The following is a 22,810-nucleotide window of genomic DNA, read 5'->3' on the forward strand; positions in this document are numbered from 1 at the left end:
CCCAGAACAAGGCAGATGGGATCGGTTCATTATGTTGGTTGGCAGAAAGCTCAGATGAAGTGTTCATCTGTATTTCTCTTACTAATGGAATAATTGTTTTTCCTTTTTGCTAGCTTGCTTCTGCAGCACGGAGGGCAACTATGAAATAGCAAACTCTTGCACTTAATTTGTATCTTGTCCTGCTTACTGGCCTAGAAGCTCCTAAATAGAGTAAACTTTTCTGTACATTACAAAGTGCAGCTGTAACGTTTGCAAGTTAGGGAAGTCGCTTCTACTTGGTTTTCTTCTAATAATACTAAAAGGCATACTTTTTTTCTTTAAGGGAAAGGATCTCACTGTCACCCAGGCTAGAGTGCAGTGGCGCGATCATAGCTCACTGCAGCCTTAACCTCCTGAGCGCAAACGATCCTCCTGCCTCAGCCTCCCGAGTCCTCTGACCATACCCAGCTAACTTATTTGTAGAGATGGGGACTCAACTGTGCTGTCCATGCTGGTCTCACACTCCTGTCCTCAAGTGATCCTCCCGCCTTGGGCTCCCAGAGTGTTGGAATTACAGGCATGAGCCAAAAAAAAAAACATACTTTTAAATTTAGTTACAAATATCGCATGATTTGGCACATTAATTTCACGTGGGGATGTTTAGTTCTTTGGGGTTTTTTTTAACCTGCTGGATTAAATGAAATGCTGAGAGTTGAAGAAATTGGCTTATTTTCCTTTTTTTTTGAGATGGAGTTTCACTCTTGTTGCCCAGGCTGGAGTGCAGTGGCATGAACTCGGCTCACTGCAACCTCCGCCTTCTGGGTTCAAGCAATTCTCCTGCCTCAGCCTCCCGAGTAGCTGGGATTATAGGCACCTGTCACCATGCCCAGCTAATTTTTTGTATTTTTAGTAGAAATGGGGTTTCACCTTATTGGCCAGGCTGGTCTTGAACTCCTGACCTCAGGTGATCTGCCTGCCTCAGCCTCCCAAAGTGCTGGGATTACAGGCATGAGCCACTGTGCCCAGCCTATTTTACTTTTTTTTTTTGAGATGGAGTTTCGCTCTTTTTGCCCAAACTGGAGTGCAGTGGCATGATCTCGGCTCACTGCAACCTCCACCTCCTGAGTTCAAGTGATTCTCTTGCCTCAGCCTCCTGAGTAGCTGGGATTACAGGCGTCCGCCACCACGCCTGGCTAATGCTGGTTTTTTTGTTGTTTGTTGTTTTGTTTGTTTGTTTGTTTAGTAGAGATGGAGTTTCTCCATGTTCGTCAGGCTGGTCTCGAACTCCCAACCTCAGGTGATCCGCCCGCCTTGGCCTCCCAAAGTGCTATTTTAATTGCGTATTTATTGCCACTTTGAGTTATATTTGAAAATTCCTTTTGTGAAAAAGAATATTTAAAACCAGACACCTCCAGCAGTTTGCTGTATCTCTGTATGACTAGGTTAAAATACACAAGTCTGTGAAAGCTTCAGTGTTCACTTCATCAGTGTAAATTCTAGAGACTTCACGTGCCAGCCAAGGTGAAGTAAGCCACCTACAGCCTCTCTGTCCCACTCATTACAACGAAAAGCTCTTGTCAGGATACAGAAAAGCAACTACCAAAGACTAAAATTGAGCAAGGATATTAGGAACTGGAGTAAAGTCAGATAAAATACAGTGATGAATCTCTAAATGTAAAACATTTTATTTGGGAAGCAAGATTTACAGTTGAAGGCATACAGGCAGACCAGGTGGTCTTCAGTATATCTTGATGAACAAATAAAAGGTTGGCAGTTTTATAAAGAGGAGAAATGTTTTGTGTTGCTCTTTGAGAAGGTTCTTTGGCACTAGTAAGGTTTTGGGGAGCTGGCAAGTTCCGACTGGTGAGTGGGTGAAATTAGTCTTCGAGTCACGGCAGGTTGTGTCAGTCACCATTAGTTAAAACTGGTTTCAAGTGGCAGCAGGCAGTTTCAGCGGCCAGGCTGGCAGAGAACTGCATTCCTGGAGGAATGTTTTGTGGCCCGAGTGCTTTCCCCTGGCCCCTTGACTCTAACTGAGTTGTGTATGACAAGAATGACCCAGTTTGTATGATCAGCTCTCATAGTGACAATGACAGTCATGATGGGGATGTGTTTTGAGGGCCTTTTTCTCTCCTTTGCTGAGGAGCTGCACAGGGAATGCTGATGGCGAGACCTCCAGGGAAGCCATTTATGTCTTCACCACTAAAGAAGGGGGGGACTCTGCATGTTGGCGAGAGCAGGGGGGTGCCACACTCCAGCACATCGTGTGTTCACCTTCTAACCGGGAAGCTCTCCTTGTTCAGGAGTTGTCATAGAGCGTCTGTCGGTGGGGAGAGGAGTGGCTAGGTGTGGGGTGGGTGGCGGTGTCCCAGAACCAGTGCCCCAGGGATGACTGTATATGCCCGGGCCAAGTCCTGAAGGTCATAGCAGAGGCCGCTTCTGCGCAGTGGGATGGGAGAGTGAAGGTTAGACTGACGCACTTTTGCGTGACACATGTCTGTATGATTTGGGTTTTTATAGAGACCGCCATTTGCTTTTATTCTAAAATAAATCAGCATGATTCAGTGTTGTGTAAAAGATAAATATGAAAATGCTAAGCTATCTCAACATGGTGGGTTTATACAAATTTTTCACTTTTTTATGGTAAATACATGTGGGGTTTTTTTCAATTAGGAGGAAACAAAGGAATTTTCATTCTCAAAAATGAAAACAGCATTCAATAGTTATTTGTATGATACTTGACAAGGTTACTGAGCTGAACATTAACTTGTTCTTCGTTGTTAAAAGAAAACTCTAGACAAATTAAATGTAACAGTTTAATTGAGCAAAGAACCATTCTTGAATCAGGCAGCCCCAGAACCAGAGTAGGTTCAGAGCGACTCCGGCACTGCCATGTGGCCCGATACCATTCATGGGCAGAAAGGAAAGTGACTCCAGAGAATGGAAGAGCCGCAGTAGCTGGATTGGCTACTGCAGGGGGTCTGCCTTGCTTGAGCCCAGTTTGAACAGTTGGCTGCCTGTGGTAGTCTGAGACTCAGCTACCTGTCACAAGACCAGGCTGTTTATACATCGGGTTGGGTACAGTTCACCACGTATATGGAACCATTAGGCCAAACATAAAACATATACGGAGGCAGCCTTTAGGCGAAACTTAATTTAGCATCATAAAAATCTCGAAGCCACTTGTTTGCGTACCCAGCCTGGATCAGTCATAATTCTTGCTTCATGCCACACTCATCACTAGTCCATATTTGGCCTCCTTTTAAGTAGTTAATTAACAGGTATTTTTATAGCATAATGGGTTTCCTCAAACCACCACCCAACCAAAACCCAGCCCTTGATGATGACCTGCGCCCACCACACAGGGCGCCCTTGATGTGCACGCACCTGCCGCCCCTGCCCCGTGACCACTGCCCTGAGTGCCGGGCTCATCATCCCTTCCATGCCCTTTCTAAATTGCTACTATGCATCTGTGTGCATTCATTAAGACCATTACTTTTCTTTCAGATTTTAAATTGATTAAAGGCTTTAGTGCTGAATGTGACTTTGAGGACTCTTTTAAAAAAATACTTTTGGTTGGAATGTGGACATTTCCCACTTAGCATTGTGTCGCTCGTGTTCCTCCATATTGATGTGTGTTTAGTTAGAGTACCCCCCTCTAACTGCCTGTAATACTCCACTCTGTGAATATGCCACACTGTGTGCACCTGCTACTCCTTAATGAACACTTGAGCTTTTCCAGCTTCTTCCCTTATTTGTTTGTTTTGCTTTGCTTTGGTGTGTTGTATTTTATTTTTGCTATTACCAACAGTGATACTTTGAACATTCTTTTCCATGTGTTCTTTTGAACACATGCAAGAATTTCATATATATTGAAAAGCAGAGTTACCGGATCATAGTGTATAGGAACGTTCAGTTTTAAGGGATCATGGTAAGGGGCTTTCCCAGTGGTTGTGCCATTTTACACTCCTGCAGTGGTGATGGAGACAGCCTGTGATCCACGCCCTTTCTAGTTCTTGGCATTGCCATTCTTGTACATTTTTGCTGAGTAGGTTTAGAATGATATCTCGTGTAGCCTTGATTTGCCTTTCTCTGATATCACATGATGTTGAACATTTCCTCATGTTTAGTGGCCATAGGTATGTCGTCATCTTTGAGATCTCTGTTCATCCATTTCTCTATTGGATTTTTAATGCTCTTGTGGATTTATATCTAGGTTTTCAATCTTGGTTATGATGGATATTGCCCCCGCCTTTTTGCTTTTCATTTTAAGACGACTACAAATGTTACCAAGTTTATGTGTCATCATTACTTCATAGATCTCCTTCAGCGTCTCTTGGAGTTTTCTCCCCTCTAACTTTAGCTTGTCATCTGAAAGTGTCTTCCTCATGAGTGTTTTTGTGACAAGTCTTCTGAGGCCATATGTGCCTCTGAGAGTATTTTTGTCATGCTCACACATTTGAATGACAGTTTGGCTGGATACAAAATTCTAGGTTTTAACTTCCTTTTCTTCAGTAAATTAAAAACACCAGCTGGGGGCGGTGGCTTACACCTGTAATCCCAGCACTTTGGGAGGCTGAGGCGGGTGGGTCACCTGAGTTCAGGAGTTCGAGACCAGCCTGACCAACATGGCGAAACCCCACATTTACTAAAAATATAAAACTAGCCAGGCATGGTGGCGGGAGCCTGTAATCCCAGCTGCTTGGGAGGCTGAGGCAGGAGAATCACTTGAACCTAGGAGACAGAGGTTGCCGTGAGCCAAGATCACACCACTGCACTCCAGCCTGGGTGACAGAGCGAGACTCTGTCTCAAAAATAAATAAAATAAATAAATAAAAAGAAAAACACCACTCCGTTGTCTTCCTGCATCCTGGGTTAATCTGATTCTTGTTTCTTTGAATGTGATCTGCTCTTTGTTTCTGGAAGCTTTGTATGTATTTTCATTGTCTTTTTAATATTCTTGATCTTCACTCTAATGTACCTAATTTATGATGTTCTTCCTCTGTATAATATATCATAATACCTCACAGAATGTGACGATTAAAAAAATCAGTATAAAAGACATAGAACAATGGTCGCCAAATAATAAGCACTAAATAAGCAACAGCTGTGTTATATTATTGTGACATTCAGCTTTGTGGGTTTTTTGAGCCATTTTTATTACCTCTGCCTTTGCCCGCTCTTTGACCCTTCATTGCTCAGTAACACTCTAATGTAGGTGAATGAAAGAAATCGTATAAAATGTGAAACCAGTTGTTAGCAATTCTGGTATAAAGAGAATTTACATTTTTGGCTGAAATGAAGTTTGCACACTGTCAGTGACTGATTTATCCATGCTACTCTTATTCATATAGCCATACTATGATAAAGTTGCATGATATTCCCATTTTAATTTTTTATTTAAGGGAACATTATATTTTCACTGAATTTATAATAATGCTTATCTCCCAGCCAATAATTATTTTTATAATTTTTAAGTCTCTGTCTACTAATTCCAATATCTGGACAATTATGAATCTGTTTTTATTGACTGTTTTTTCTCTTGATTTTAGATAGTATACTATCTGTTGTGCATGAGGCATTGTAGACATTCTAGATTCTGTTATTTTCTTTTGGGCAGTTACACTGATCTTGTAGAGGCTTGGTTATAGGACTAGGCTCTTTTGGCTTTGATCTTAGTTCTAAAGTGTGGTTCGTAATCGCTCTGGGGTGTCCATGTCCTCAGATGTGATCAAGCCCTGTAGTTTGGTAGGACCTGATCTCCTCTGTCTTCACAGTAGCAAGCAGATGTCAAAATCTCTACTCTGCCTTTTCAGCTTTCCTGCTGTCCTCGATGGGGGTCCTGGGAATATTATCCTGTGTGCGTGCCCTTCAGGAGCCAGCCTCTAACTTGGGGAAGGTTTACATGTGGGTTTTGGCTCCCTTCTTCCTAGGGCTTTTGCCTGCAATATCCTGGCAGCCTTGAGCGTGGTCTCAGCCCAGTAAGGCTGCTGCCTTTCAGTTGCATGCTATCCCCCACATGATGTGTGAGTGAGGAGCACCCTTGGGAAAAGCCAGATGAAGGTGATTCATGCAGAGTTACTCTCATTTTCTAAGGGTCACAGCCCTTCCATTTCCTGCCTTCCTGCCTGCATTTGTTTGTTGTTCAGAATTTTCAAATGGCTTTTTAATATATTGTCCAGAGCTTATTATTGGCAAAAGGATTAGTCTGATATAAGTGATTCTGTCATTACTGGACTCTAGAAATCCCAATCAATAAGTACATTATGGATAAAAAGACAAAGTAGCATGGTTCACATAGGACTCAGATTTGAAAATGCATTTCCTGTAGATCATTTTTATCCACAGAGAAATTCTGGTTTGCCTGGGATCACCATAGGAGCTGCAAGTGTCTGCACTGGTGTAGAGGTGTCTGGGCATGGCCGAGGAGAGCATCTGGAAGTGAAGCCAGCAGAGGAGACCACTCAGAGTGGCACTGACTGGCTCGGGGAAGCATCGGGGCCACAAGGGGCACTTGACGCTGTGGGAAAGGGCTGCTCTCTAGCTTCAGGCAAACGTGGGCCTCACTTTTATTTTCTTAGCTCTTTGAACCATAAAACACTGACTACTGCAGCCACAACCAAGAATATAACTTCCTCTCTGCTGGTTGAGCCAGGTATCACTTCTTGAGAGAGTGAGCGTGGCTGGCAGCTGTGCACGGGGTCCAGGATGACCAACTCAGCCTCCCCTCACCCTGCAGGGCTGCAGAAGTGAGACTGTCTTCACATCCCTGGCTCGTTATCTTCCTGGTTCTGGATCTCTCAGTTCCTCTGTGTCTTTTTCTCCCATTTCCTATCCCACTGCTATGGGTGCCCTCCTGGGTCTGCCATCCCCCATAGAGGAGTCACTTCCACATCTCCCCCCGAACGTGCCTGACCCTTGCACTGCGCCCTCCCCTGGGCCACTGTCCTTCTCCAGGCTTCTGCCATCGCTCACTTCCCGCCAACAGTCCCCGAGTGTGTTTTGGAGATGTGCATACTTGCTCTGCACCTGCCATTATTTTTTAAGGGGGTGTTATTTGTTCTTAATTTTTAAAGTATGTGAATTAAACATTTTGCGTTTCTCCTACTAACAATACCACATTGCCTTTTTTACTCTGCTGCCTTGATTCTGCCCCACTGTATGTCAGTAGCCCGGATGGGAGGAGAGATGCTTTCCTACCTCCTGTTGGTGCCACATTAGAGAAAGCCTGTCCGGCTCCACACGTTCTCCTAAGGATAGACTTGCCTCAGACATGAAGCCAGCTCTGACCTGTAGGATTTTATGATTATGAACATGATATAATTGAATTTGCATTTCTTTTGTATGCCTTGAGGCTACTCATTTATTCTACTCCAGCAGTCTCCCCAGCTCACTTCCTTAAGAAGGAAAGAAGTGGCAAGTCCAGTCCACTCCGGCATCTCGTTTGGAGACTGAGCTTTATTAAGCATCTCGGCGCTCCTCTCCAGGGACCGGGCTTCACGTGGCTGCAAACAGCTTCTCTCCTTTCTCCTGACAACTCACTGTGGCAGCTTTGTAGTCTCGCGCCTTGACAGGACGGCAATGAGATTTTCTTTACAAATCTAAAAGCTGCCGAATTAAGGGAATCTGAGTGTACTTGTTCACCGTGGCACTCCCTGTCCCCATCTTTAACTCTTTCCTTTTTCTGCAGGCCTGTTGAATTTCCTGGGTGACTGTTCCATTCGTGCCATTCACATTCTTTTCTTTCTCTGCAGGTTTTGCATGCAGAAATGTGTCAGTCTGGTGCCTGGTGTCACACTGGATTTGATAGAAAAGTAAGTAGGATTTTTAAGCTTTTGTGGCTCTCTGGATCTGATGAGTTTCTTTTCCTTTTTGAAGGCTCTTGCTTCTCAGAAGTACTTTCTATCAACGTGGCATGTTCCCTTTCATGTGGCTATGTTCTTTTGTTCTCTGATTAAGCCTGTGTTTGTGATTGTCACACTGGGGCTTAGTGCAGGAGATAACCAAACAGGGGCCATGTGAAAAGAAAAATAATAAAAAGCTGAATTCCTTGGAACATTTAAAAAGTCTCCAGACTTTAAGGCAAAGCAAGAACATACCACTTCACATACAAATCATTTCTGCTGCCACTGAAATGATAGCTAGATCACAGCTAGCTCTTATCTTATTTTCTGAAACTGTCCCTTTAATATTCTGTAACTTTCCATCCCCTCCCCACCTGTCTTCATCCAGTTTCCATTTTACTATCTCAGGGCAAACTGATTTCAGAACCTGAGCGATGAAGTGACGGGGTTTAGTCAGGCCTCCTATGAAGAGTCAGTGGCACTTGCCTCCCATAATCCTTCCGGTCCCATTGGCCAACCCGTCTGTCCCACACGTGATCTCTTTGGATCTGAAGTGGTGTCTCAGGACCTGGAGCGTGGCCTGCACTGCCTTGTTATGTTTGTTTGTGCATCGGATTCATCATGACTCATCCTGAATCATCCGGGCAGTATGGAAGAACTTTGGGGTTATTTTAAACCCATTGGCCCAGAACCCCATTTCTTCCAGAATTCACATGCAAGATAATTGTTTTCTACATCTTAATATACAAAGTTATATCTTAATATTAGGGCCTGAATTTACTAAATTAGGCAGGAAAAGCAAACCCACTTCCAAGTTTCTCTTGTAAAAACGTACTTGCCTTGTGTATCGGGAAAAATACAAGAATATTATGTGTAAACGTTCACGAGGGCACGGTGAGCTCCGTCGTGGTTCACTCCCACCGTGGAAGGTGGCCGTGTGGCCGACAGGAAGGCTGGGGAAGCGACACTGGTCTTGCTGTGGAGTGGTCTACCAGATGTGCTAAGTGAGCAGTCCTCAGCACAGGCACCTAACAGAGCACAGCACCCAGAGGCTTTCCAGACAGTGCAAGCTGTGACTTAGAAGACTGTTGCCAAAGCCTAAACAGATAGTGGAGTCTCTGAGAAGCATCACATGGCAAATAACTTTAAAAAAAAAATGGGACTAGGTGATCTGTGCTCCCCTCCCCTTCTGGTTGGTTTGGTTCCCTGACGCGATTTCAGTTTTGCGAAGCTGTTCATGAGATCTGTTTACTGGTCACTGCTGTGCGCTTTCTTTGGGGCTTTATATCCCCCTCTGTTTTCTGAGTTTTAGAGCTCTCTGTTACCTGTAACGTATATATTGTCCCCGCCACCCCTGCTCCCTCCCTCCACACACACCGGATGCGTATCCCAAATCTAAAAATCCGAATCAGAAATGCACCAAACTTTTTAAAAATTTTTAAATTTAATTTAAATTTTAAATTAATTTTTTTTTTTTAATTAAAAAAAAAAAATAGGCCATCTTGCTGTGCTGGCCAGGCTGGTCTTGAACGCCTAAGCGATCCTCCCACCTCCACTTCTCAAAGCGCTGGGATTACAGGCGTGAGTGATTCTGCTGGAAACTTTTTGAGCACTGACGTGCTACTCACAGACAATGCTCTTTGGAGCATTTTGGACTTCGTGTTTTCGGATTAGTGATAAATCCAAAAATCTTAACTGGTAAGTATAATACAGATATTCCAAAATCTGAAAAAATTCGAAATCCAAAACGCTTCTGGTTCCAAGCATTTCAGATAAAGGGACACTTAACCTGTGTATATATATTATATATCTAATTTCTTAAATAAACCATGTCCATTACTATTTCAGCAGTTATATTTTATCCTTGCTGGGTTGGCTTATTCAGGCAGCTCTTGGGTGAAACCGTCTTGGTGTTTGCTGTTTGTCGTGCCTCCCTGTGGCTATTTCCATGGTTTCCTCTGGAGGTGGGAGGGCCGCAGTCTCCTTTCTCCTCCGCCTGGTAGCAGGAGCCCGAGCCTTGCCCACACCTCCATCTCCGTGTGGGACAGTGTCTCGTCTCCATCCTGGATGGCTGCTGTGTGCTGTCCCATCCGCCCCGGTCACCTGTGTCTGTGGCTACTCCAGACAGGGCCCTGCCAGCGCCTGTTGAGCCACATGAGCTCAGACAGCACCACATGCTCCACATCTCCAGAGCAAAAAGGGCTGTTAAAAATCACCTAGTGATGACAACAACAATTTGTTTTAAGTTATTGAGTCAAACCACCTTATTTTACTGAAATAGAACCTGGTATTTAGTTCACTTCAGCTCCTGGGTGGCCTTTTCTGCCTGGTTCGGGCAGGGCTGGCCTAGAGCTCAGGTCTCAGGACAGCACCACTGTGGTCTGCCCAACACGGCGGTTTTCCCTTGAACAAGACTTTTGTGTCAGAACAACCAGCTGCCTCCCTATTTCTTTCCAAAACTTAAAATGTGCACAGCAACATGACATCCTAAGCATGATTCACAAAAGAAACAAATCAGTAAATTGGACTTCATCCAAATGTGAAATGTTTACTCTCTGAAAGACACTGCTAATATGAAAAGACAAGCTATAGACTCGGAGAAAATATTTGCAAGTCACATATCTGACGAAGAACACTTGTATCCAGAATGTATAAAGATATCTCAAAACTCAAAAATAAGGGGGAAAAGACAATTAGAAAATAGACAAAAGACATGAAGAGACACTTCACCAAAGAGGATTTAGGGATGGCAAATATGCTTATGAAAAGATCCTGGAAATCATTAGCCATTAGGTAATGCAAATTAAAACACAGTGAGACAGCACTGTGTCCCTATTAGAATGGATGACATTTAAAAGACTGACCAAACCTAGTGTTGAGAACTCGCATCACAGCTGCTGGGAATGCAGAATGGTGCGGCCACTCTGGAAGAACTGTCAGTTTCTCACAGATGTCCATAAACCTGCCAACAAGTCCCCGCATTCCCACTCCTGGATATGTACCCTGGAAGAGTGAAATCTTAGGATCACACAAAAACCTGTGCATGAATGTCTATGGTAGCTCTGTTCATTACCCCAAGCCGGAAGCAACCAAAATGTCCCTCCCAGGGCAAATGAATTCAGACTGTGGTGCATCCGTATGATGGAATTCTGCTCAACAGGAAAAAGGGAAAGGCTTTCTGTATACACTGCCATTCGGGCGGTTCCCAGAAGTATCACACTAAGTGTCAGAAGCCCGTCTCCAAGGGTGGTGCACGGTCCGATTCCCTTTCCGTGACCTTCTGGGAAAGACAGAACATGGGGCCAGAGAACAGATCAGCTGTCGCCAGGGATTAGAGGGTTGGAGAGTGTGGCTGTGAGGGGCTAGCAGGAGGGGCCTAGGGGTGATGTCTTGATGCTGGTGTGGTTCCACAGATCCACCCACACGTTCCAATCCATAGCATGTGTACCTGCAGAAGTCATTTTGCTATTTGACAACTGAAGTAAAAGTAATACATAATGTAGGGGAGGAATAAAACACCATGAGAGTGAGCAGACCAGAGAGTGCAGACCAGATGCAGCACAGGGCTGGCCACCGCTGCGGACAGCAGGCCATGGGCCGGGGGAGCGAGGGGTGCAGGGAAGCAGAGACCTGGGTTTGGGAAAGGAAGTAGATTCTACAGCAGCATGCTCTGTTGTTTCTGGGAAGATACCTTCGCTTTTATTATTAAAATGAGATTGAGTGAGGATTGAAAAAGAGAAGCAAACACCCTTCCCCATCCACCGTGGGATGTTAGTCATTTTCATCAGATGCCCTTTCCCTAAATCACGACGTTAGCGTTTGCAGCCGTTCGTGTTCTTCTCAGAACCAGTGCATCCCCTCCCTCCCCAGCACCAAAGGCCCTTCTCAGCCAGTGCGATCGGACAGCTGGAGGTTAGGGCAGTGTCCTCATCTTTCTTCCATCTCCCCTTCTCCTGTGCCAGGTGATGCTACGAAGGTGGCTAAATGCTAAAGGTTTATTTTATTTTTTAATTTAAAAGAGACAATTAACTGTTAATAGTAGGCAGTTTTCAAAACACACCCTGATTAGGGATTCGAGGTGTGAGGAGGAGAGTGTGGTGGGAAGAATATGGACATTGGAGTCAGAGCAGCTCCATCTGGTCCTCCTGACCCCTTCTGAGCCACACTCACTGGGCACCTCCTTGCCTCTGGGTCTGTCTCTGTCCTGCAGAAGGGCCGCCACTCAGGTCTCACTGGGTAGCAGCAGTGCTGAGGGCATCACACGTCCCGACATGGCTTCGGCTCTCAGCCCATGTCCACCTCCCGCCAGACACTTCTGCCTTCTCAGCACTTCCCAGAGCTGCAGCTTGGATGGTGGCTGCTGTCACTCCACATTCCTGTAGTTCTATAAGCATCTCCCACGCCTCTCCATCTGCCATCAACTGAGGCACCTACGACTCCCAGGCATCGTTGCCTTGGCCCCACCGCAGTTAGAGAGAGATGGCAAGGCACCAGAGAGGCCGTGCTCTCGAGGCCCATTGCTGAGATGAATGGCTTAGCAGGCTGTTTTAGTCCATTCTCACACTGCTATCAAGACACTACCTGAGACTGGGTGTATTAGGGTTCTCTAGAGGGACAGAACTCACAGCATAGATATAAATATAAAGGGGAGTTTATTGATTAATATTAACTCACATGGTCACAAGATCCCACAGTAGGTCATCTGCAAGCTGTGGAGCAAGGAAGCCAGTCTGACTCCCAAAGCTGAAGAACTCGGAAACACTCAGGATTAACCATCACACTGGGTAATTTATAAATAAAAGAGGTTTAATTGACTCACAGTTCTACATGGCTAGGGAGGCCTCAGGAAACTTACAATCATGTCAGAAAGGGAAGGGTAAGCAAGGCATGTCTTACATGGCAGGAGAGCAAGAGCATGCCAGGGAAGGGGAAGTGCCACACTTTTAAGCCATCGGCTTTCGTGAGAACTCACTATCACGAGAACAGCCACTCCCATAATCCAGTCACCTCCCACCAGGTCCCCGCCTCGACACATGGGGATTACAATTCAAGATGAGATTTGGGTAGAGACACAGAGCCAAACCATATCACAGTCACTGTAGGCACCTCAGTCTTTATTGAGAATAACTTCTTAAAGTGTGTGGATTTGGGTCTGAGCCACTGTTCTCTGAATGCAGTTCAGCAAAAGCACCTGTTTTAGTGTCTTTCACTTGGAACCCACGTCAGCACTCACAGGGTGAACTCCTGCGGTGCCTCCCCCTCACAGTGTGACAAGAGGTTAAATTGAATACGGGTGGCTGAATTATGTTTACATTTTTTATGCCAGGACAAATTCCAAACTTTAGAATTATACAGCAGTGGAGAAATCCAGATCTTTGCTCCAAAAGCTGCCCAGCCACAGCTGCCATTAGCTCTATTTCCAAGTGGACGTCAGTTTTTAACTTGCATAGACAGAGTGACTTCTCCACTTAAAAATGCTATTTTTATGTTTTTTTGATTTTTAGATTTTGTTCCACAATTATGTTTAAAGTCTCATAAGAAAAGTTTTTTGTTTGTTTGGTTGTGTGATTTTTGTTGTTGTTGTTTTTCCAGACAAGGTTTCGCTCTTCTGCCCAGGCTGGAATGCAGTGGCTCCATCTCAGCTCACTGTAGCCCAACCTCCTGAGCTCAAGTGATCCTTCCACCTCAGCCACCCAAGTAGCTGAGACTACAGGTGCATGCCATCATGCCTGGCTAATTTTTATTTTGGGTTGTTTGGTTTCTTTTGTAGAGACAGGGTTTCCCTATGTTACCCAGGCTGGTCTTAAACTCCTGACCTCAGATGATCTGCCTGCCTTGGCCTCCCAAAGTGCTGGGATTATGGGCATGAGCCACTGCACTTGGCCTTGTCTTTTGCATATTGTATTATCTACAAAGGACATGAGTTACTTTTTAAATAAGTGATCTTTTTAATCAAGTGATCTTCCTGCCTTGGCTTCCCAAAGTGCTTGGATTATCGGTGTGAGCCACCATGTCCAGCCAAAGAAAAGTTTTTAATAAGTAGATTTGATTTTGCAGCCACAAAGTGAGGCAGAAAATTCAGCACATCTATGTTTAATAGTGTCTTCCATGCTGCTGTGGTTTTTATAGTCAGAGGACAGTCCTATAAAAAAATGCCTCATTACTTTTGTACTTTATCATTTTCTAAAGATTTATTCTCGAAATATGTTGATCTTGGTTACAGTGACCTCTATGGCTCAGACCCCCTTGGCCAGCCTTTCTACTACCTCAGGGCCCCTTCTTTTTTCCACGGGGGTCCCATCAGCATATGTTAACTCCCGTAACGCTAGCCCGTGTGTCAGGGGAGACAGATCCACTCGGAAAGCGGCCGTGTGGTACAGTTCAGAGACACACAGATTGTCATCAAGCTCTACTGATGAATGCAACTCCTGTGTTCCAGGCAGCCAAGACTGAGTTCCCCCTTATTTCCCTTCACTGAACATGTCAGCCATGTTTGTGATGTTCTTGTGTGTCCCTTGCCCTGAGTGTGACGGTGGGACCAGGGTGCTTGAGGATGAGCTCCCAGCAATTCCAGGCTGTGCCTGTCACCAGTGTGCCCCAGGCGAGGGAGTCACCTCTCTGACATGGAAGCCCAGAGGTAATCTTCTGGAAGCAGACCCTGTAACCAGCTTCCCTCCTTACAGGGCTGGAAGCGTGGCAGCGTCCACCATCTGTGGAATGTCCTCTGGAGCCTCCTTGCCCATGCCACCCAGAAGGACACCATGGGTAGGGCTCCCATGCGTCACAGCATGTGGCCAGCAGGGCCACGCCGCCTCCCAGGGAGGCATCTGACATGCACAAAACCTTTTGAGTTTTTGTATGTTTTTTTCAACACTTTCCTAAAATGCAGTGGTCAAAAGTTAGTTGCCTGCTCCTGCTTGGGGGACCAGTCTCCCTCAGGGGGTTTGGGAATTGTTCCTCGCAGCCTCCGGGGCTGACATTTGGAGGGTCACCTCCTGACCCCTGCTCCAGAGTCAGCAGGACAGCGCTCCTCCGACGCCACTCCTCCCATCGCATGTGGGAGCAGGAGGGGTGTGGTCTTGGAAGCGGCACCCTATGATGCGCATTCACCTGAGTGGCCTTCCTGGCCGCAGGACTGAGCCAAGCGGGGGCCGAGGCACTGCCTCCCTCCAGGCAGCACGTGTGTCTAAAAAATTTATTTATAAATAGCCAGGGAATATTTCAAAATATATAAATTTTTGAATAGTTGAGAGATTTTAATAACAACATTTGTGCATTATTGGCAGAGCTGTCAGTGGGTGCCGGGTGAGAGCCACACAGTTGTCTGGGTGACGCCCCCGTGTCCCTGCACACCATGACTGTCCTCCTGTCCACCTGAGACGGAGCTCTGGGTTCCTTGAGTCACACCTACATTAAAACATACACAGTCATCCATCACTTTCAAGTCTTTGCTGGCGTGACCTCCCTGGGGAAGCGTTTGCATTACTGCCCTTTTCGCCAAGACCCTCCCGAGCGTGATATGACATTCGAACCTAGAGCCAGAGAACCTGCATGGGCGTCCCAGCCTTCCTTAGATGAACTGATCTTGGATCCAGGTTATTGGTGAGATAACTTGTTTTTAATTATAGTTTTAAGACCAGGCAGAAACAGGCTCTCGTGCTTAGTCTGATTTCATTTATGTTTTAGCAGTTCATTACTGTAAACAGAATCCTAAGGACTGTAGCCCGAGGGCGTGGAAACCCCACCACAACACAGCACCTAGAACGCACGTGTGTGACATCTCAAGTGACGCACATTCGGAACAGATTGTGTGGATGTACAGATGTCAGGGAGTCTGCAGTACCTGCGCATACACTAGCTGGGGCTGGACTTGATCTGCTCTTGGCTTTTGCCAGCTTTTTAGGGATTCTGAAGACCTAGTTTTACAGTTTCATTCTTTTGTCTCAACTCACCACATAGAAATTTCTTGCCCTTGAGAATACCTCTGTTGCTACTAAACATGAGGACAACGTTTGTTCCTGGGTCCCACCTGACTAGCGTGACAAGTCACGTGACGCAAGGAGAATAACGGGCCTGTGTTCTTGGGCTTTTTGTTTCCGTCAAGCTTCATGACCTGCAGGAAGTAAAACCAGGTCTGCCTCACACTCTGCACACCCCTTCCCTCCCCAGCGGCCGCCCTGCACATCCCTTCCCTCCCCAGCGACCCTCACTGGGAGCATGTGAAGGATGGTCCTGAGTGCAGTCTGCAGGTGCAAGGTGGTGATCGGCATACACGTGTCACATGGGCAGGTGCGTTTGTCATGCACGGACCTGCACTGCAGGCACCTGCCCCGTGCCCATGTGTCCTTGCCCGCTGCCATCTGAGAGGATGTACCCTCGTCCTGCAACACCTGGCCCTTGGTGTGCCAGGTCTGTGAGGCCAGAGCTCTCTAGGGGTCAGTGTCGGGTAAGCGCACAGCAGGTGGCCCCCTGGCCTAGAGCCTCAGGACCCCGCTGTCTGGGGTTTGGGGACTGAGTGTGGCACAGCACCACTTTCATGCCCTTTGGAAGGCCTGGCTCTTGCGACCTGGCCTCCTCACCAGCTCAATGGCAGTTTCATGGCACAGTGTCCCTGCTGCCCCCAGACGGTCAGAAATCCAACCCGAATCATATCATTATCCTTGTCTTTGTCACCACTGGAGACGTGGGGAGGTTTCGTTCCTCAGAACTGCCGCACGATATGTCCTCCAAAATAAATGCGGTTTATTTCAAACAGCGGCACTCAAAATCAAGGCTCCTCAGGAAATCCAGTATTAACCCCTTCCTAGCTTTTGCCATCCTTGTCAGATGGGCAAAACATGTTGTTTAGCATCTCAGCACAAGACTGGAGAGAAGATGGGGCAGTTTGTGCGTAATTATTTAGCAGTCTTTAAAACTAGGGGAGGAATTTGTTTTCTAATTAAGCTGCTGTGTCTGGAAGTAAATTATAGTGAACCTTCCCCGAGCGACCCCCCAGTTTCTAATTATCTACGCTAACCTAGCAGCCTGATGAATAAGCTGTTGCTGCTGCAGTACGTATTTATATTCCGAATCCTTTGAGAGAGTGGCAATAAGATCCGTGCCTGGAAATTAAGGGACATTTTTCAGCCCTGAAACAAAGTAATGCAACGCTTAAACAGTGCTAAAAATATTAGGGTTTTCAGAAAGCTCCAGGGAACCTGAGACATGTGAACCTGTTCCACAAGGCTGCTAGTTAGTATTCTGATCACTGGAGGCTCAAAGCGTACCCAGAACTTACTCGTGATTAACATTGATTGTGTACACAGCATATTTTAAACCGCTAACAACCCAGCGTCGTGAATAAGTGAGTCTCCGTGTGCTGCTGCTTCCAAGGCTCCGGTAGCACGGCCGCCCCTGTGTGGCCCGGGGACAGCAGGCGCGGGGCTGCAGCCCTGCAGCCCTGGAGCTTGGGTTTGAGTGTGGCTCTGAAACCTTCAGCATTGTGTTAGCTGATCTCTGGTTCCCATCCATGAGACTTCTGTCTCATCTGAGCCTGAGGATGCAGTGCAGAAAATGTAAGGAGACCTGGGAGCTGCTGCTTGAGAGCACGTGGCTATCTGTGCTTTCTCGGGAATGATAGTGACCCTAAGAAGCATTTACTGAGCACCGTGCGGAGGCCTTTACAAACATTACCTCTTAGTCCTCCCTGGAGCCCTTCAAGGATGGGTGCTGTTGTTATCTACCTTTTAAAAGAAGGGGAAACTGAAGCACCCAGCAAGCACAGGGCCTGCCGAGCACCACACCATTAGGACAAGCTGGGACAGGGATTTGCTGGCAGCCTCCCTGGAGCCTGCATCTCCTTCCCCTCAGCATGGGCTGTGTGAACGGAGCACGGGCTCCTCAACAGGAGCCCAGACCTCTAGAAGGTCTGCATAGGGTTGGGGGGGCGGCAGTCATGTCAGAGGCACAGCAGCTGTGATTAGAATTCACTTCACTGAGGGAAGTCATACACATGGATTATGTTTGAAAGGAAAACTATCAAAAGATCCCACTCTTGATTCAAAAAGTACCTTTCTTTCCAACATAAATATACAATATTGGCTGGTGAAGGTGAAAATCAGTAATTCATTAACGTCTGCCAGTCACTGCTGAGATGAGTAACGAGGCACTAGACGCTGATTTAGAAATGAAGAGGTAGAAACAAAACCCGAGAGATCGCCGAGCGAGGGGGATGTGAGTGATTGGCAGAAACGTGGGACTGCCGCCACCTAGCAGACGAGCACCCCTGCCTGCCCGAGCACAGCCTCCTCAGCGTTCCCATGCACACCATGCCAGGGCACATGGTGTTGCACAGGGGTCCTTATGCCCGGGTGCCTCTCATTCAGGTCCCCCCACAGGCAGAGGGAAGACAGGCACCGGGTCGCCTTTGTGTTCGATGCACACCCCAGCAAGGCCTCCTTAGCTCATCCGGATTGGTAGGCATGGAGGAGGCTCGGTTCTGAGATGAAATTGCAGACATGCAGCCAAGGGGGAATGTGAGAGGTTCAGAAGCCACCCCAGGGAACCTGCACGCAGCACGGAGATCTTCCATTTCCTTCACAGTGGTACCCAAACCCTGGTCTTTGTCATCAAAACAAAGGCCTGCGCAGCAGAGCACAGAGCTGTAACATCTGTGGCACTCGCTCCACCTCCTCACGGCTCGGCACCTCCTAGCATCCTAAGAAAATGTGGGCCGGGCACGGTGGCTCACGCCTGTAATCCCAACACTTTGGGAGTCTGAGGCAGGTGGATCATGAGGTCAAGAGATTGAGACTATCCTGGCCAACACGGTGAAACCCCGTCTCTACTAAAAATACAAAAATTAGCTGGGCATGGTGGCACGCACCTCTAGTCCCAGCTAGTTGGGAGGCTGGGGCAGAAGAATCGCTTTAACCCGGGAAGTGGAGGTTGCACTGAGTGAGCCAAGATCATGCCACTGCACTCCAGCCTGGCAACAGAGTGAGACTCCATCTCAAAAAAAAAAAGAAAAGAAAAAGAAAATGAATGTGTCTGGATATGTCAAAAGGAAGCCCTCGCTCTGCGGAGATGCAGGGGCACAGCTTGATTGGAGGGCAGCTTCCATTCGTTGAAAGGCTCCCAGGCGCAGAGCGAGGAAGAGGCTGCAGTGAGGCTGAGCGTATGCCTGGCCAGTGCCCCTTGGCCATCCTTTCTGGTGTTGGCCATTGCTTTTGTGTAGGAGTCGTCTCAGACGGCTCAGTACCTATGGGGGCGCACGTCACTGTGGCCGCATAACCGGGATGAGGCTCAGCCCTTGTCGATGCCTCTTTTCTAGACGTGTCGTAGTTCAGCAGGTGCACCTCCCTCTGTCCAGTCTGCCGTTTCTCCTTAACCTTCCCTGAGAGTCTGTTGCTCCGGCTCCATTGCCCGCACGGCCCTTCAGTTCCTCACAGCCCCTGGTTCTGGTGGGGTGCCTGGACTGCCTCCTCTGGCAGGGGTGCCTCCTTGGATCTGTTTATCCCGCAGGACTCAGCGCCCTGCCGTCGTCGTTCCTATGTGCATGGCTGCAGACTTGCAATCGGTGATAAAGCAATGTGGCATGAGGCGCCAGCATAACCGGGGACCCTGGATGTGTGGTAGCTTTTCCAGTCCTCATCACAGCCGCCCGGCGAGCAGCCTCTGAGGCCATCTCCATCTAAACTTCTAGAAACCGAGGCAAGGGAGGTGGAGGAACTTGCTCAGGGTCACAGAGAGTCATACGAGGGTCCCCTGTCAGTGGCGGATCCTGTGTCCGCCCCCATCCGCCACTGATGGCTTCTCAGTTTGCTGCTCCGTGCTGCACAGTCCCCTCTACCAGAGCCTGGTCGCTGTGCCCTGTGGCCCTTCAGAGAAAGGCCTCCGTCTATCGGAGCCTGGTCGCTGTGCCCTGTGGCCCTTCAGAGAAAGGCCTTCGTCTATCGGAGCCTGGTCGCTGTGCCCTGTGGCCCTTCAGAGAAAGGCCTCCGTCTATCGGAGCCTGGTCGCTGTGCCCTGTGGCCCTTCAGAGAAAGGCCTCCCCATTCTGACATGCGTGTGTTGTCTTCTGACCTCGAAGCCAGTACATTGTGCGTGAGCAGCCAGCTCGTCAGCGGGGCCTCGGGTTCCAGGCTCGAGTGCACTTGCAGACCCCATGTGTATTTCTCAGCACGTTTGTTCATTCACCGTTCATTCAGCAGACGTCTGCCGCGGACTCGCTGTGTGCTAGGGCCTGTCCTAGGCTCTGGAACCAAGTCCTTGCTCGTTAACTTACATCCTGATCAAGGGAAGAAATGCACATAAGAGGAGTGTGAATGTACCAGGAGAGCCATGTGATCGCACATGAGTGCCTGGATGCTTCTTTGATTGAGCAGCCTGGTGAGGCCCATGAAGAGGCAACACTGGAACTGAGACCACCTGGCCAGATGGGAGCAGCCATGCCAGGACCAGGGGCAGCGTTCCAGACGGGGAGCCCCACAAGCCTCTGAGCCAGGCGGGGGGGATGTGAGTGATTGGCAGAAACGTGCCACAGCTTGGGCTGTGTGGCAAGGGCCTTCTTTGAAAGAGGCATATGTAGCTTCAGTCTTTAGAATTAACACCGCTAACCTGGCAGCACTTAATGTGTCTACAGGGGCCTGTGTGAGTCTGACTCAGACCACTGCATCAGATGGGGAAACTGAGGCACTTAGGAGCTTGATGGCTACCTACATAGGACATTTTGCTCCATGAATCAGTGGTGTGATCCGCAATGGCCGCGGAACGGGCGGCGGCACAAGCCTGACTAGTGGCTCCGTTTGCAGGGGCGGGGGCCAGGGTGGGGGGCGGCGACTGACGGCCAGCAGGAGGGCTGTGGTGTTCTCACCTGAGAAGGCGGGTGAGCACTCCTTTTGCTAGAAGAGGCTGAGAGATCTCTAAGATTATTTCCATGGATGATGACCCAAACAGATTTAGTGTGGCCGCGTGTATAGCTGCTGTGTCTTATAGCTGTTTCTGGAGACCAGAATGTGCCTCCCCGAAATATGAAGGATTGTTGAGCTGAAGACAATTAAGAAGCAAGTGCAAGAGAGTTCCTTGTCTGCCCTCTGTTTCCCTACAGCAAGACATAGATCTACAGAGACAAAGGCATCCTGTCCCGCCCCATCCCAGGGAGCACAGCAGCGAGCCCCGAAGACAGCTCCAGGCCCACGCACAGGTGTTTCCTTCATTTTCTAGATGAAATAACTGAGTCTCAGAGAGGTTAACTCACCTGCCCAAAGTCGCACAGCTAGGAGTGGCCGAACCTGGAGGACAGAGCTGGGTCTGCGTGATGCCACCCCCAAGTCTGCATCGGCTGGCGCATGGAACGACGTCCTCCCTTCATATCCCTCCGCGTGTTTGTGAGTGCGGATTCTGAGGAAAGTGGCATGAGTTTTATGCATCCAGATGCCTGGTCTCAAAGGGCAGGTTCCATGTGGACCTGGCAGAATGAGGGGACGTGTACAGCATGGGAGGAGAGACCGGTTATTTTGACCCAAGCCCCAGGTGCCCGGTGGCAGGAGGAGTGCTGACCTTCTGTGTGATGCATGCCCACCAGGAAAACCTCAGAGGATTATCCCAGAAATCAGGCATAACCGCACAAGGCTGCCTGTATTTGGAAACTGTCTTTCCTAGGGTGTTTTAACAAATTCACAGGAAGAGACAGAATTTACAACCAGGCTAGGAAGTGACTCTGGGATTTCAGCGTCTTTTCAGAGACAGAAAGATCCAGATGAGCTCAGGACAGTCGGGGGAAGGTGGTGGCAATCTCTGTCAGAACCGTGGAGTGTTCGTGGAAGATACTTCCACGGCAGGAGACCTCGACGCCCTATCCTGAAAGCTCACCCCTCCTCCCCTCCCACCCTCTTTAGGCCAGATTTTTGCAGAGAAGCTCCCTGATGAGATGCAGCGTGCAGGTGAGAGGGGCGTCTGGAGACAGCCTGGAGGCGGCCAGTGCCTCCAGGAGGAAGTGCTCCCCACCCTCGGCTCCGCTAGAGCCTGTCCTCCTTCCCCTTATTTTAGGAGCTGCTTTTCTCGATGTAGCAGGCCTTTCAGCAGCTTCTCAGGAGAATCTGCTTGGAGGTGGCTTCTCCCATGTGACTCCTGCAGCTGCCTCTCAGGAAAGGTCTGTCTGAAGGTCGGCCCTGACACCGGGAAGCCCACAGAAAATCTGTTTTGCAGGAGTGCTTCAAGAATAAACATGGGCTCAGATGTCTTTCTGATGGGCTTTGGAATCTGCCTGTTTAATAAAAAAGAATCTGCTTTTCATTATGTCATCAACATGTTGAATAAGAAAATGGGGAATTACCCCTCGCCTCGCTGTGGCCCCATCTCTCCGTTTGGTTTTTGTTTGCAGCCTCCAGAGTGGCCATTCCTGTCCATTGTTGTTGTTGACTGACTCCAGGAAGGGGCAGTAATTTGTCGTTCTATAGTAAGTCAGGTAAAAGGTGAATTATCTCCTGTAATATTAACTCTGCTTACTGTTAAGTCAGGGAAACTTCCTCCAGAGTTCAAACCTACATTTACTTCACAAGTAAAGATGAGCAGAATTCTGTACTAGGGGAGCCATTAAATGTGGAAAGACAGGATCCAAAGAGATGGTAGCACTGTGCATATGAACCATTTGATTTAGAAACCGAGCAGAGATTCTTAAAAATCGTTAAAAAAACAAGCCGCCTCTGGTGGTTTTTAAAAGACCAGTCAGCTTATGCAGAGGTGGAATTATGGAACTTTCTAGTTTCTAATGTCTCTCGGGTGCCATGTTCACACCAAACCGTTTCGATAACCCTGAGCCAGTATATCCTCCTGGAGAAATTAACAACTGCTTCATTTAAGTCAATGTTTTTCAAATTTCAAGTCATGATTAATTAGTGGCTATGAAACCAGTTAGGTGGGTCACAGCCAGCATTTTAAAAAAGAAGAAAATATCATTGTTTTCCTAGTAAGATGAGTGTTCCTTGGTCCTGTTGCCTCAACATATA

The 22,810-nt window shown here is 47.7% G+C and overlaps 1 protein-coding gene across 8 annotated transcripts in view; it reads left to right on the forward strand.

Annotated features, from left to right (window-relative positions):
* RPTOR (regulatory associated protein of MTOR complex 1) overlaps positions 1 to 22,810 on the forward strand; it is a 420,015-nt gene that overhangs the window by 236,351 nt on the left and 160,854 nt on the right. For 6 of the 8 annotated variants that reach the window (XM_055241781.2, XM_055241783.2, XM_055241784.2 and 3 more), the window contains one exon: positions 7,734 to 7,793. The exons of the other annotated variants lie outside the window; for them this stretch is intronic. In XM_055241781.2, coding sequence (XP_055097756.1) covers positions 7,734 to 7,793 — 60 coding nt within the window. The remainder of the gene's footprint in view (positions 1 to 7,733; positions 7,794 to 22,810) is intronic. 8 annotated transcript variants of the gene reach the window in all.

Source organism: Symphalangus syndactylus, chromosome 14, assembly GCF_028878055.3.
Source record: "Symphalangus syndactylus isolate Jambi chromosome 14, NHGRI_mSymSyn1-v2.1_pri, whole genome shotgun sequence".
NCBI lineage: Eukaryota > Metazoa > Chordata > Mammalia > Primates > Hylobatidae > Symphalangus > Symphalangus syndactylus.